Raw genomic sequence first — 15662 nt, 5'->3', positions numbered from 1 at the left:
CGTTCAGCCCGTGTGATAATTAATGGCTGTCAGCGTCTCTTTAGCGGAAGAAGGCGCTGACAGACAGCACTCCAGAAACTCAGGGAATGTGTGAACGCCTCACAGGGGTGGATGAGGGTGAATAGGGGATCCACGGGTGAGGGGTGGTGGGGGCTGCTGCGTAACATCCATCCCAACTGTCTGTGGCAGATGATCCAGGTCATGAAACTTGGGAGATTACCCTCATTTGCTGTCATTTGAGGAATTTTGGGACATCTGTGCAAGCTATATGAAAACAATACCGATCACTCAACACCATCTGACATCAGCACACGGCTGGATCCTGCGTGAGTGTGCGTGTGATGGAAGGCGAGTGATTCATTTGATAGGAAATAAAAGATCACATTCGAGAATAGCAACGTTCAAACTATGTTTTAATCATCTTTAAAATATGGCACTGGCTAGATGAAGTTTTGAAGGACATGGGTGATCTGTCATCCAGGTGACGATAGTCAAAGGAGCTTGAAAAGAAAGGGACCGGATTTCTGTAAGTTTCATGACGACATCTCACCTGTCATCCAAGAAACTTCTACAATCAAATGGTGGAGTTTCATGTATTTAAACCCTTAAGAGGGAAGTTGACCCACTATGTCTCTCTCTGTGTTTATACACCACTCTGCAATTATTAGTTATTATTAATCTCTCTCTTCCACAGTGTGTCTTTTATCATGTCTTCCTCCCCCCACCCACAGTTTTTCTTTCCCACTGTTGCCAAGTGCTTTCTCATAAGAGGTCGTCCGATTGCTGGAGTTTCCTCTTTAGGTCTTTACAATATAAATAATACCTTTAATAATAATACCATGAATCCGGATGCTCCATCTGCCTGTAACTTTGCTGCAGGAATACATGAATTTCCCCAATGAGGGTTGTATCCTTCTAAATCACTTTGAGGTGACTGTTATTGAGATTTGGTGCTATATGAGCAAAAGCACGGCTGTTTTCCTTTAGATTTTTCTATAATCTGAATTATTCAGAAGTTGCCCTCTACTGGCCATTAAAATGAATGGAAGTTTAATGGATGGATAGCTGTAGCTGGGAGCTACAGCTATCTTTTTATATAGTCTATGGATAATTCTAATGCACACAAGCAAGGTAACGTCACAAGGTGTTAGTCACTGTAGTTTAATGGGGATGCTTGGTTTGTAGAAAAGAAACAAAAAAGGCTCCAATTAATATATGTTATCTTACAAAAGGAAAAAATCCTACCTAGTCAAGTTGGTTTGTTGATCTCTCTTTGAGGCTGAACCTCTGGATCGAGTCACTAGAGTAACAGTGCACTTTCATTTTGAAAAGAATGAAAATCTGGCTAGACAGTTTAACTATGATCAGTATTTTAATTAGGGGCCAAGTATTACAGAATAGCTTAATCAAAGTTGGCATGCTGGGAATCCTCCAAATATACAAGGGGCTATACTTTACTACCATGTAAGGTAAGACTTATGTAATGAGATGAATACTGTATGTAATGGAGACAACTTACATTTTCCCCTTCAATTTAAGAGCATCACCAATGATACATAGTAAAAAAAAAAAAAAACGGGCCATGAGTCCATGAGTAGGAAAATGGTTTCGTCTCTCATCAGGATAACATGGTAACATGCTAAGCAAAGTAGTTTTCAGCAGGTAAACACACACCTTCCCAACGTACGGACCTCTAAACTTAAATATTCTGACAATGCAATCCTGAAAATCTGTTCAAACCTGTCAACATAATTAATATTTTTTCTAATGATGCTTTAGGTTTTTGTAATGGAAAAAAACCCAAAACATTTCAGTGAACTTTTGTGGGCGTTTTGCAACATTTTCATTTATCAGCTTCAAATGAAGGATATAGACGATGGAGATGTGATTAGACAGCTCCACCTGCTGGCTGGAAAAACAAAGAACAGCAAGTGCAAAGTGGTAAAGGCAATTAAGGTATAAGTTTAATATTTTTGAAAAGAATGCATATACAAAGAACAAAGACTTTAGACAAAGCATTTGGTTTTGCACCAAAACAACAACAGGTTATAATAATAATTTTACTGACTTGGGCTGGACGTCGACCCAACTCTAAGCCACCAGTAAAGAAAAACAAGAACCAACCAATCACAAATAATCATTACCAAACAGTCTCGCTGCCATTGGAGGTTTTTATTCAGCTAAACCAATCAGAGGTTTACTTGGTATAAACTGGCGGGTGAGAGTTCAGATGAGTTCCGACCCCTAAAATGTAAAAGGAGTGAAAGTAACCTTTTTTATTCTAATATATATATATATATATATATATATATATATATATATATGAATGAAATAATAATAAAAAAAAACAAAATTAAAAAAAACAACAACACACAAACAGAAATGATAAAGAAAAACAGATTTTGGTAAAAACACCTGGAGCCTACATGAACATTGTGTGCCAGCTTACATTATAATTACATCTGTTAAACCTATCATTTAGAACAGAGACCAAGGCCGAGCTACATGCAGCGCCGTACAGTGTGAACAGGTACAACAGGCCTCACACCTCTGCCTGGATATGACGCACTACAGGCACCAAATTCTGACCTGGCACAGAAATCTGGTGAAAATTCACATTTGCTCATCTGTTGTCTGGCCAATAAGCATTCGTCATTTAACACAGTTGTCTCTGCTATGCCCGTTCTCAGTGTACGGTGATGACAATGTGAAAACAGTATTCTACTTGGTCCCTGGCAACGCATGAAGAACAACCGCTTGTTCTGCTAACACTGTTTAAGTTCCCTCCATCTAAAAGGCCAATTCCTGTGGTCGACTATGAGACCCATTACTAATGAATGCCTTTAGCTTTTCAAGTGATTTCCACACTCTTAAAAAGACTGCTACTCTGTACTGTGGAGGTAAGGCTTGATGGAGCCTTGACTGAATTACCGAGCTGTGTCAAACCCCCACGGTGTCCTAGTGGTTAAGAGCGCGTCTACTTGGAACATCGAGTAAATATCTCAGACTTTTTGAGGGATAAAGGAGGTGTTGGCAAACAAAATCAACAACACTACTCTGTTAGCATCTCTTGTGGTAGTGCTGAGTGAGAACATAGAGGGGGGCTGAGCAATGAGCGTGCTCGTCAACTGAGGCGACGGGAACAGCAGCATGAGCAGCTGCTAATTAAGCAGCTGGGAGGGGCTGGGGCTGGGCTTATGTCCACGAAACCCTTACATTGGCTGAAGACGACTACACGGCTGGACAGCTAGAACTCGATTAGGCCACAACACTGACTGAACTAATGAAATCAGCTATCCAAAGCTCGACAGAGGGATTTCTACTTGTGAGTATGCTTGGTATCTGGATCCCTGTCTGAGCCCTCACTGGTTTCTTGGCCATGTAACGTTCATGTTTTATCCCGAACTCAGACGCAGGGGTGAAGCTTGGTTGTTATTATTGCAGAGAATTATCTGAAACTTGGTAGGCTGTTTTCTTCCTAGTCTTCCACAAGGAAAACAATGCTGTCAAGCAGCCTTAGCAGAGCAAGGGAGGGGGGTTTGGGAGAGGCAGGGATGTATGTATTTAAAGACGTGTGTATTTCTGTGTGTGTGTGTGTGTGTGTGTGTGTGTGTGTGTGTGTGTGTGTATGCGTGAGTGAAGGGGGTGTGTGCTTTGGAAAGGTAGGAGCCTCTCATAGCAGCACACATTTGCGTTTCTTCTTGGGCTCTGGGGGCTCCAATGCAGCCAATATCGCCTCATCAAACACATTCTTTAGTCCTTTCTGTGAACAAAAACATACAAACAGAATGAGGGAGCAGCGCAAACACACACACACACACACACAGATTTAAAAGAAACAAAAAAAAGATCTTGCAACAAAAGGCAGAAATGGCTTCAACTGGGGGGGGGGGGGCAGTGAAAAATCAAAACACACTGAAGGTAATTCAGAGGGGTTTCATAAGAAAGAGGGGAAGCTGGTGGGAATGCAAAGAAAAAGATAAAACAACAACATAAAATTTCCAAGTAGGATCTGCAATGAACAAGTCAGGAGACTGTCATGTAGTGTTTCCCACAGAATCAGACAAATGACACAGGAGGTGCACCCGTGCTTTTTAAAATAATAGCACACATTCTCTGTGACAATAATACGCAAATATTGCTGCCTCTACATTAAACTCCTTAAAGCACATCTTTTAAGTAGAATAAAGTCTACTTTGACCAGCTGCAGTCCAGCATAGTTTAGTTGGAGTTTATCTGACTGCGGAACCAAACAATTGCATTACAGAATTTATATTATTAGTCTACATGCTTAGCAGTGACTAAATCGATCACACTGTAAATAAAAAATAAGTTACACACTATACTTAGTTAGCCATCAGCATCCCTGGAGTACCCTCCCAAGTAAAGTCTGTGTGTGGGAAACTATGTCTTGTGGTGTTTTCAGTGGTGTAAGCCAGATCAGGGATTAAGTGTCAACAACACAAATCACATGCATGTCTGAAAAGTGCAGCTGACCTGAGACAGCCGAAATCAAAGGCAAGTCAAACAAGCAAGTGGAGGAAAAACAGGACATAACCCTTGACATTACAACGGCAAACAAGAACTTTTTCTTGACTTCACTGGTTCATATTCCAAACACATGACCACAATCAAGCACTTGCCGAGTGCAAGAGGGGAACCTTTGTATTAACCCGAGCAGAACTGCTTACGTCATGAGCTCAGTCATGTGAGGTAACCAGAGCTGCACTGCGTTGCCTATCTCAGCTGACCAAACTACTAAATTCTTCTGACACGGCACTGAAAAAAGACGGAAGCCAGATGAGCGCAAGTTAAGTTGTCCTTTATTAATTCAGTTCACAAGTCATTTCACACAATTATAGCTTTTATTATTATATAGACTTCTAATACAACAATCTGTACCACAGGTAATGGCACACTGATGTTATATGTAGAGAAAGCGAAATAAGTCACTAAACACGGCTTGCAAGTATCATCAAGTGTGGCTTAGCTATAAAATAGATCAATGAGAGTACCATGACACCAGCACATAGCAATGTCTGCTGAGGTCAGACACTCCCATAGGTGACTTGAGCAGTTAAAAGCCCTGCGTGAGAAACCACAGTCACACTTCAGATTCTGATAAATTAAACATAACTGTAGAAGTATAAAAAATACTCTAGCATTAGAAATGGAAGCTCTGTTGAGTGTAAGCTCAATCTCAGCCTGTAAAGCCACCACCTTCACACCGACTACTACTCGCACAGAGCAGAGAGAAGAGTCGAGGACCATCCCAAACAAAGGATGTATCCTTCTAGACACTAGCCACCTATTGTTAGACACAGGTCTTGTTAATAAGCTAAACTCAAGACGTTTTCACACACGAACCTTTCAGACGGTGTCACAATGAACCAGCTTTACCGACCCGGCTGTTTCAACACAGTGTGTGAATGACTGTCAATGTACACAGCTGCTGCTCTTGCTGTGCTATTTATTCACATTTTATTATTGTATGATTTTAATATTGGTGTTAGGCTTATTTCTGCTTTCTCTTTAATTTGAAATTACAAACAAACAATGTGGAAAGTAAAACAGATGACCTGTAGCACTCTGACATAGAGAGTGGAAAGTTGTCTGCAGACTGTGTCAACAGCCTACAGACAGCAGTGAGTAAACAGCACTGCACAGATGTGTGAGTTCTTACAGTTTGTATTTTCTAGCTAGTTTTGCTCTATTCTTTTTCCATTTGTATTTTAAAAAGGAAAGAAGACTGCTGGTGCTACTACATTCAGCACCCTAACATTATGTGTCTGGAGCACTATAAACTACAGAAAGTGACACGTTTAAAAAAATGTGGTCACTGACTGCGATCAATTTTCAGTGGCTCTTAAATACACACACAATAATGTTTAATCTCATCTTTTAGAATGAGTTCAATTCAGAGGCGTGGTGGCGTTTAAGTCCATGTTAGAATGAAGGAGGTATCTGTGTGCAGAATTTAACTGTAAGGACAACTGTGTTTGACTGTCCAGAGTTCATGTGTGAAAACAGTTTAAGACACAGAGTGGTCCAAGAATTAGGATGTGAAATGATGCAGGTGGTAACACTAATCCAGAAGAAAAATATGAAGATATGATGCCGAGTAAACCAAATTAGAAAAGGCAACAAGTATTTTTAAGTGCAGAAAGGCCTCTGGTTAGTTTAACAAGCCACAGAACAAAGATGAGAAACGCAATCTTGATGCAGAGTAGAGCAGCAGTGTGAGTATCAAACTGGTGGATCTGTTAATAGATGACTGAGATTGAGACAGATGAGAGTTTTAAGCAGCAAATGCAGAGAGAGAGAGAGAGAGAAAATGGGAAGGAGGAGAGAAGTGGAGCAAGGGAACGAAAAACGGATAAACAGCAATGACAGGAAGAAGACATGAGTGATGTGGCACAGAAAGTTTAAAATAAACAACATTTCCTCTTTCTTTGCGTCTCAGGTGGCTCTAGGGCAGCTAGGATAGCTTCGTCAAAAACATTCTTCAGCCCTCGCTATGACGACAGGAAGAGAGGGAAGAGAACAAGAGTGCAATTAGCAGAGCAAACACAGAGAGAGAGACCAAAGAGGAGGAGAAGAAGAGGAACATGGCAGAGTGAGGAGGAAGGTTTCATAGCATAAAGACGAGGAGTGCCGTGCAGCCGTGTCAACACTGAATGAAGACAAGGAAGTTGTTTAACAGGGGGCTGAAAGTGAGCTGGGGACCTGGGTGTTGAGATCCCCAACAGGAAACAGGAAATGACATCACCAGCTATGCAACTTTTGTGCCAGTGAGATAGGGGGGAGTAGAGGAAGGAAGGAGCAGAGCAGGGAGGTGGGGGCACCCCAGCTTTATCAACACTATTGTTCAGAATCAGAGATCCAAGTCACCTGCTCTCCTCTGAGTCATGCTTACTGTGCTTCAGTTTCTAACAGTTATGCATCAACGCCAACACAAACAAACTCGGGACATAACTGAGCAGGTAAAGCCTTTAAAGGCACTGACTGATTTAGTCAACACAAGCACTCAATAATACAACATTAAATCTACCACAGAGAAGTCAAACGCTCCTAAATTTGACACGAAGCACACTGTCTACCTTTGGTCCTCTTTAGAAACAGTGCAAAAAAACCAAACAAACAAACAACTAACTAGCAGCAGGTTTGCCTTCATAAACTAGAGACATTTTACTTTGCCATTTAGTCAAAATGCTGACACAATAATGTGTTTGTGCCTGTTCTATTACTGCAAACACCATCAGCTGATCCCAGGAGTGATTGCTGGTCCATGATGTGGTGTAAAGCCCACAGGCTTTAACAAGCACATATACTGGAGAGGTTTGCAAAACATGAACTCTCTCCTTCCTATGCTTTAATCGCTTTAGGTCTGCTCACCCAGAATCCTAAACTCTAACATTTAGTGCATTTGCTTAAAATCCACCCCACTGTTAAGAAAAGTTGGCTAATCTACCATGTGACTATGCTCAAGACCAGTGCAGCTGAATAAGTAACAGTTTACCTAAATGAAGGTCTGCTTACTGTAGCAAGGATCATTTCCAACTAGCAACATCAGTGAACCCACAAGTTACATCAATTACCAAGATCAAACCAGCATGCAGAGCAAACATGCACAGGACAGTGGGGGTACAGGCATGTTCCTCTTTCCTCCACTTTCTTAGTTCTTGCCACTGAAGTATCCATCATACTCGTCTCTGAGAGTGTGTGTGTGACTGTAAATCTTTTATATCCGAGTATATACAGTACCTGTGTGAGGGCTGAGCACTCCACATATTTCACAGCCTTGAGATCTCTTGCCAGCTTCTCGGCTGTCTCCGGAGTAATGGGCTTTTGCTTGTTCTTAGCCAGCTTCTCTATAGTGGAGGGATCATCTCGCAAGTCGATCTGAGTCCCAACTAGAAGGAAGGGCGTCTTTGGACAGTGGTGGGTGATCTCGGGAACCCACTAAATGGACAAATACAAGAGTCAGCACAATACCACACATGTGCGGAATACCGGGGGGTTTTCTTATTAAACAAAATTAGGAAAATGTTAATTTTATTTTAGAAATTTGAAGAGAGCCCTTTATTTTAACCCTTTTTTAAGGCATTTGCATCCTCAGACAAGCACTGCATTTTTAACCAAGTTCCCTTCCCTCTGACTTTTTGTACCAAACGGCTAATTAGTACTGTACCTGCCAGTAAAATTTGAGCAACCCATAATTCATCATTTTTACAAAATAAACAATATGCAGTATATATTACACAGTATGAAACAAACTGTTACAACATGTTCATTTTTACACTAACAGAAAAAAACCAAAATGAGCAGGTCACACTTACCTTTTCTTTGACATTTTCAAAGGAGGATGGGGACACGACAGAGAAACAGACGAGGAAGACATCTGTCTGGGGATAACTCAGAGGTCGTAACCTGTCATAATCTTCCTGACCTGGAGAAGCCACACAAAAATTATATTTAACTCGAATTGTTTGGTCGGCACGTAAGCCAACAGAGGCTGAGCAACAAAAACAGAAAGCACAACTCTGACTGAAAGAAAACATCACACAAACTCTACATTTACTAAAGCTCCCCTGTGGCTGCAGTATGAAGACAGACAAGCTGCTTCTGAAAGCATGATTCCTACTTTATAATAGAAAGTGAAATGTAACATACCTGCTGTATCAAACAAGCCCAGAGTGTAGGGCTCACCTCCAATCATTACAGTTACAGCATAGTTATCAAACACCTGCAACACACAGACCAAAATCAGCTCAGCCACTCATAACGCATAAAGATACAGTTATAGACACATTTATTTACACTACAGAGCTGAGAAATAATATACTCAAATTGCTCGTCTATTACTCTTATTCAACATCCTTCAAATAAACCATATTCCAGCAGGTTCTTCGACCTGATTGTGTGTTTGTAAAGCTGCATACAGAACACAACTTTGATGGTAAATGGTAAATGGCCTGCATTTGTATAGCGCTTTTCTAGTCCCTAAGGACCCCAAAGCGCTTCACACTACATTCAGTCATTCACGTACTTAGTGGTCAAGGCCAGTGTTGGGGAGTAACGGAATACATGTACCGCCGTTACGTATTTAAAATACAAAATATGAGTAACTGTATTCCGTTACAGTTACCGTTTAAAAAGGTGGTATTCAGAATACAGTTACTTTGTTGAAATAAATGGATTACACTGCGGTACTTTCCTGTTTCATATTGTCGCGGGTCAGGACTGTTTGGGTTTTGTTTGACAGCTACGTTCTTTTGTTCCAGGCGGCAGCGTTACGGTTGCCATGGTTACAGGGCGACGCTCTCTCTCTCTCTCTCTCTGCGACCGTGTGTTTCCTGGGTGAGAGAGCGCCTTTTCGTTGTTGTTGCTGTGCTAAGCTAACAGGCAGAATGCTACAAGCATAGCTCTAAAGAATGTAGCATCATGGGCAGTGTAGTCCGTGTTGCAGGGAGAATGGACTGCCATACACGTTATGGGTCTTTGAGCGCGAGGAGGGAGAAAAAGGGGAGTGGAAAGGTACGAGTTGTCATCGAGGAAAAACGGGAGCTGGAAGCATGTAAATATAATAATAACCACTGCAGCCAAGAAGAGTGCCTGACGAGCCCAGTTGTAAGTAAGCTATTAAGACTCGACTGTACACTGTGTTCGTGTTTTCCTCCGAAAACAATAAGTTCCGTTGGAGCAGTCTTTCAACGCCTCTCTCTGTCAAGAAAAGTTGACCCACACAACAAAGTAAAGCTATTTTTCGGCTACAAGCCGACAGGGACCCCGCCGTATTAGTCAGAGGTCCCTTTACTACAGTTCGGAGTCACGGACCTTCAGTAATAGTAATAAATCACACAAGAAATAGTACATTCACGTTGTTGTAAAAAGCATGATAATATATTAAGTAATCCAAAGTATTCAGAATACGTTACTGTCATTGAGTAACGTAACGGAATACGTTACAGAATACATTTTGGGGCATGTATTCTGTATTCTGTAATGGAATATATTTTAAAAGTAACCTTCCCAACACTGGTCAAGGCCAATTAGTCAACAATAGCAAACATCCTGTTCAGACCTCTGCAGGATCAACGGAAACATGCAAACAGCATTGTATGTACTCAAACTCCAAACTCCAGCTGAATCTTCTGTAAATTGTGCAACAAGCAAATATAAACTCACGTGCGTGTGGTTCGTTGAACATGTGGTAACTAAAACATTTAAAATCTAATGTTGAGATTGACGCACTTACCGTAGGTACATATTCAGAGGGAAACTTGTTTGTGGTGTAAGAGATGAGCAGGCAGGTTTTACCCACGGCACCATCACCAACTACAACACACTTAATGGTCTGCATAGCTGTGTGTTACAGTCTTTGATACTCATTCAAGATCTGGAAAAGAAAAGAGGCACATTTAATAATTTACTTTTTGGCTGAACAACTTTCATAGACATACCACAGATAAATTTAAAAATATCATCTTTGATCATTATTATTTTACTCTACATTATACATGTGGACTTCTGATAGGACCATTTTGTTTGAGGTGAGCTCATATTAGGAGAAAAATGCATGGACCAAGGACTAGCCATTTTTTTGTAAGCTGAGTACCAGATGGCATTTTTCATTATTTGTAAAAGACAAAATGTTGGTTAAGAACTTTTTACCTAAACTCTGACTACAAATCGTGATTTACTTGCCACAGGAAATGAAGTAAAAACCAGTAACCTCCACTAACTACGGGAATTAAACTGGAAAGGCTCCAATGAGCTTTTTACAGTTAATGGACTGAGGGTCAGTACAGCTTAACAACTGGACACAGCACAGGCCTGCTTCACACAAATGAAGGAAGGAAACATGAAAGGAAATTTGGGAAAAAAGGGAAAACATCAGCTGGTGCAGTCTCTCTTCCCCATATGGCCCGAGAAACAGATCAGACTCAAAAACACTAATGGTGGCTTCATGATCTTATTTTATTTGTTTTAATTTGTTATACAAAATTAGAAACTAAAACATCAAACATGAATGTAGTGTATATGTGAACACAACTCCAAGAGTAAAGCTAACCTACAAAGTTCTTTCTGACTGTTATCACAGGAAAAGCTCAAATTGCACAAATAAAAGAAACAACAAATCTGTTCTATTCAGTTGTGATAGTGAGCCAGTAGGAACACCACCAAGGCTCTACCTACACTGACGTGTTTTATTGTTGAAACCAACACACATATTAACATGTCAGAACATCCATATTACAGGATGCACACGGGCTCATTATATATATGTTATTAAGCTAATGTATTTGCACTACTTTTCTTCCAGCTTAGTGTGAATTCTTCACTTGTTGCCATTATGGCCATTCTAATTTGCATTTTCCTCCGCTCTCAGTTTCACTTTGTTTGCACCCACTAACACACTAAGAGTGGAGCAGACAGTGCGCATAAAAATGAGGACAGGAAGACTCGACTAGGAAACAATTTGTTATGTAACTTTAAGTGAAATAAAAACTTACCAACAAGTGATTTATGAAAAGGAACCAGACTAAGCCAACAAAGAAAATTAATTGATGGGGCTGATGCTTTGCTGTTATGCTAACTGAGTCACTGACAGGCATATAGGAGGTTGGGGCACTCCTGATATATTAGGCTATCGTAGATATATAATAGCACGTTCTACGTAGGGATGGGAATCTCAACCAAAAGAACTATTCAATATTCATTGACAGTCATTTGATGGTTCTTCAACAATCATCATCCATCTCAAACCACTTCTAAATGACTATGTATAGCTTTAACTACAGCTTTTGCTTGACTTCATCTGCTCGTCTTTTTTGCTTTTATTTCTAAAGCTGTCTGTCTTTCCATGTTTCTTGGTAAGTAGTGTATAACGTCACAGCGCTACTTTCTTGGTCTGACAACATTGTTCAGTGTGTGCCTGATTTTAGAGACAACGCACTGTATGTAGTACACAAGCAACACTGTTCCCCCATTTCTCCTCTGTAAGTTACAGTCTGTCAGTGCTAAGCCACTGCAGAGCTCTGCAGCACAGTGTGGGGGTGGGGATGTCATTGAGAGAAGCATGAGGGACAAAACTGCAGGCACCAAACGCTACAGTGTTTAACACAGAAACAGAACCTGCTAAAACAGGTGCCCAACTAACAACCCAAATATCTTCAACATACCACTCCTTTTCAAAAAAGGCTTTTACATTAGACCTGTAAGTTTTTTTCCCCTGTCATCATCAGTGCAATACCTGCTACAGATTTATGTGATTTCTACCACTATGCCACTGCATATGTCTAATGCATATGTCATTGTTTAAAATGCCTTGTAAGTCTTTAATGATTTATTCCAGCAATTAGAGCACAATCAAATGAAGTTGTCCACTTCTAATAATGAACATTTCTAAACCAAAAATCATTTCCCCACACGTGTACCATTTTCTGAGCACAAGTCAAATCTCACCTTATTAACAAAAACCTCATCACAAAATACAACATGTTTCTATCCAGTATGTTGTTATAATACAACAATGTTTAACACAATTACAGCTGTTAAATATCTAATTGAATGGAGCTGTACGTGCTAATGGAGCTTACCCATTACCGCAAGTGCATCATATGAGCAGCTAGCATTACCGGAAACTGAACAATGGGCGCTTCCGGCTGGAAATTTTCCAGGTGTGACGCAATACAGGGCAGTTCTTTTAGGAGGGATTTTATAAAATAATGTGAATAATGTGAACTTTAATATGTAAAAACAAAAAAATTGACCATACGTACATTGCCTGAAAATACTGAATTGTAATGCTGAACTATAAATGCTTGTCTGTTCATGTGAATTTGTTAATGTTGTGATAACTGTTTCATGTGTGTCACAATGCTAAATGCAGTTTTCTCAATATAAACAAAAATTTGGTGCCACCAAAAAGAGTCTGGCCTTTCAAAGTAAAATCAGCAGGACACAAGACTAAAAAACAGAGACTAAGTTGGCTTTGATTTTTTTCAAGTTTAAATCATTTTGTAAAAACACATACTGGTACCCTACAATAATAACAAGAAAATGCACAGACTTGTAAGTAAGGTCAAACAGACATGCAAAACTTGATTAATCAGAGTACATATGTTATCAAGGTTGATCCCAAAAAATCAATATATAAAGCAACTGCATTATGCCTCATCTTGATCCTAAAAGTGAAGACACTCCATTTGGCTGGGATTACACTCCTGCGTAGATGTACGTGCAAACTGCTGCAGACACCATGGACAAGTAGCAGGCGCTATCTGATCATGTTCTAGTCCACTTAGAGTACACACCACTGGTTTATCAACAAACTGACAGATTTCTGTCTCCGAAAACCAAGAACACTGTTATTACAGATGTTGGCAGATGAATCAAGCATAACACTTATCGACAACATTCCAACGCACATCATCAAGGAAAACTGTGTCTTAGGACCAAGTCAACTAATTACTGACTAAGAGAAAGCGCCACTGTCTTCAGCAATTCTTTGGTTGGTGAATACATGGTCAATTTCACTGTACAATGAACACCGTGACATCCATGAAACACAGTAGTGTATGAACACAAGTATTTTACTGTGTGTCCCATCAATCTGAATAAAAATCTCAACTCATCTTGTAAAAGTAAAAAATATAAATCTAAGTGTAACAATGTAGTAAGCCAACGGCAATGGGCACCAAAGGATGACTGCAGCTGCATTAATGCCGCCAGACTTAATCCTCACATTTGTGTTTGTAGGCCAGCCAGCACTAACTGCAGCCCTGCTTAAATACTAATAGCGAAAGCGGCTCAACTGAGCCTGATAACAGTTTCCAAATATTTAGCTGCCATACTGAAATGGACTCTGTATAATTTGCGATTTTGTATGTTCGGGTCAGCTAATCCTCTGAGCAGTGTGGATTTATTTTAAAGCAGACACTTATGTCATCTACATGATCAAATATCAGTACATTTAAACACAAACCGGTAATGATCGTTACGTTGGAGGTATTTCCTTAAGGATTGGTCATAACTTCCTTCTAATTTCCACTGATACATGTACGTACTTCCGCACGTTGGGGGGGAAGAATGTTACCCTCTGATTCTTGACAAAAACAGACCTCAATCATGTGTATTTTTGATCTGACATCACCGACCCGAAATCTCAAACTAGACTTTGTCTTCCGTTGAGTTTATAACATGTTTAACTACGCAGCCGCGAGTGGTGTGCCAAGCTGTTAGGATCAGCATGTAAATATCCTATTATGGAACATTTTACCTCATGCTTGAGAGATAACTACCACATAAAGATCTGTTAGCTTGGTAGCATTAGCCATATATTTCGGCCACATCCTCGGCCTCAGTCTGGCCTAATTTCCTGCCCGCTGTTAAAACGATAAACTTACAACTGATCCCCTATTTTTACAGGGTCAGTGTTATGAATCTTTTCCTTAGTACCCAGACATTACGCTTTCCATCTATACGATGGGACTATGTTGTCTACAAAATCACAACTTAACCAAACTCTTGTTATGCTCGTTTATTCTGTTTGTTAACCCACTTACCGCGTACCGTAACTAGTCAATTCTTAGGTTCGTCACCAACTTATCTTAATAACAAAGAGGTGTTTTATTTTATCATTACAACATCAGAACCACCAATTAAAAAACTTGCATGTTCTTTACGAGTAACTCCAGGAGCTCTATTTACACACCGGTCTAACGATAGACACTCTGCCTGTTTCGCTAGCTAACTACTGTCCTCCCCAATTAGCTTGCGAGCTAACGAGCTGTGCTAAGCTTAGCGGATGCTGTTGCTGAATGAGACTGATAAACTGCTGATTACAATCCGTGTTAGGAATTCATATTATACAGTAAAGTGACAAGAGTTAGACCTAAACATTAGCCAAAAGAATAAATAGTAATAAGAAACGAGCAAAAAATTTCCATACCGTATCCTCTATTTGTGTCTTTACGCCGGGCGTTGGCAGCTCCGCGCTAGGGGTTTCCCAGTCAACAGAACAGGGACACGTTGAGTTGCGTAGCGACTAACTACGTAATTACGTTAATCAATTTGCCTACATTAAGGCTCATTTTCTGAGGCCAAAAGCTAAAAATGGTATTATTGTTTAAACCAAGTAGTGTGTGGTTCCAGTAAATTAATAACCTGATTTTATAACTTTTCAACATAACATTCAAGATCAACATTCACAGCATCTGTGTCGTTTGCTAATCAGACCAGTAGATACAGCATTTACTGTATAAAGTACATTGTCTAATTTGTTTCAATTTATATTCTCCCTGCATTTAGTAAAATAAACAAGCTATACACGACTTACAAAACGTACATATACATTAAGTAGTCTGCACTCATAATTTGGGCATGCACCCAAGTTCTGCCCTCCTAATTTTCTTTGTAGCAGTTCTGCTTTCATACTATGTACAGCATAGAAAAGTTACACAAGGAAGCACATGTTCATTTTCTGTATTTCACACACAATAACGCCTGCACTTACAAGACAGACGTATTAAATGCAACTGCGCGGCTGCAGTGCATTTGACCTATATACGTGCACTGCAATAGTTCTGTCTGCAACTAGACGGCAGCACAGTCCATTAAACCAAAACACATCTAGAGTCTAAAACACTAAAAAGTTA

At 40.1% G+C, this 15662-nt stretch overlaps 1 protein-coding gene across 3 annotated transcripts; it reads right to left on the bottom strand.

Moving 5' to 3' along the window:
- Nucleotides 1-1942: 1942 nt before the first annotated feature.
- LOC120715812 (cell division control protein 42 homolog) lies at nucleotides 1943-15542 on the bottom strand. 3 transcript variants are annotated; one of them, XM_040002986.1, is made up of 7 exons: nucleotides 14957-15083; nucleotides 10259-10399; nucleotides 8674-8746; nucleotides 8340-8449; nucleotides 7765-7962; nucleotides 3629-3763; nucleotides 1943-3598 (listed from the first exon to the last, which is right to left on the bottom strand). In XM_040002986.1, exons 2-6 carry the CDS (start codon nucleotides 10361-10363, stop codon nucleotides 3674-3676), a joined length of 576 nt encoding a protein of 191 aa, XP_039858920.1. In that variant the 5' UTR covers nucleotides 10364-10399; nucleotides 14957-15083; the 3' UTR covers nucleotides 1943-3598; nucleotides 3629-3673. The 3 variants fall into 3 exon arrangements, with proteins under 3 accessions (XP_039858920.1, XP_039858919.1, XP_039858921.1); XM_040002985.1 differs by having other exon boundaries at nucleotides 1943-3763; XM_040002987.1 differs by lacking the exons at nucleotides 1943-3598; nucleotides 3629-3763 and adding an exon at nucleotides 3827-6515 and having other exon boundaries at nucleotides 14957-15542.
- Between the last annotated feature and the right edge of the window lie 120 nt (nucleotides 15543-15662).

This window comes from Simochromis diagramma, unplaced genomic scaffold (genome assembly GCF_900408965.1).
Source record: "Simochromis diagramma unplaced genomic scaffold, fSimDia1.1 OVJJ01000646.1, whole genome shotgun sequence".
In the NCBI taxonomy this organism is placed as follows: Eukaryota; Metazoa; Chordata; class Actinopteri; order Cichliformes; family Cichlidae; genus Simochromis; species Simochromis diagramma.
The sequence above is the reverse complement of the archived record's forward strand: the minus strand, read 5'-3'. Positions and strand labels throughout refer to the sequence as shown.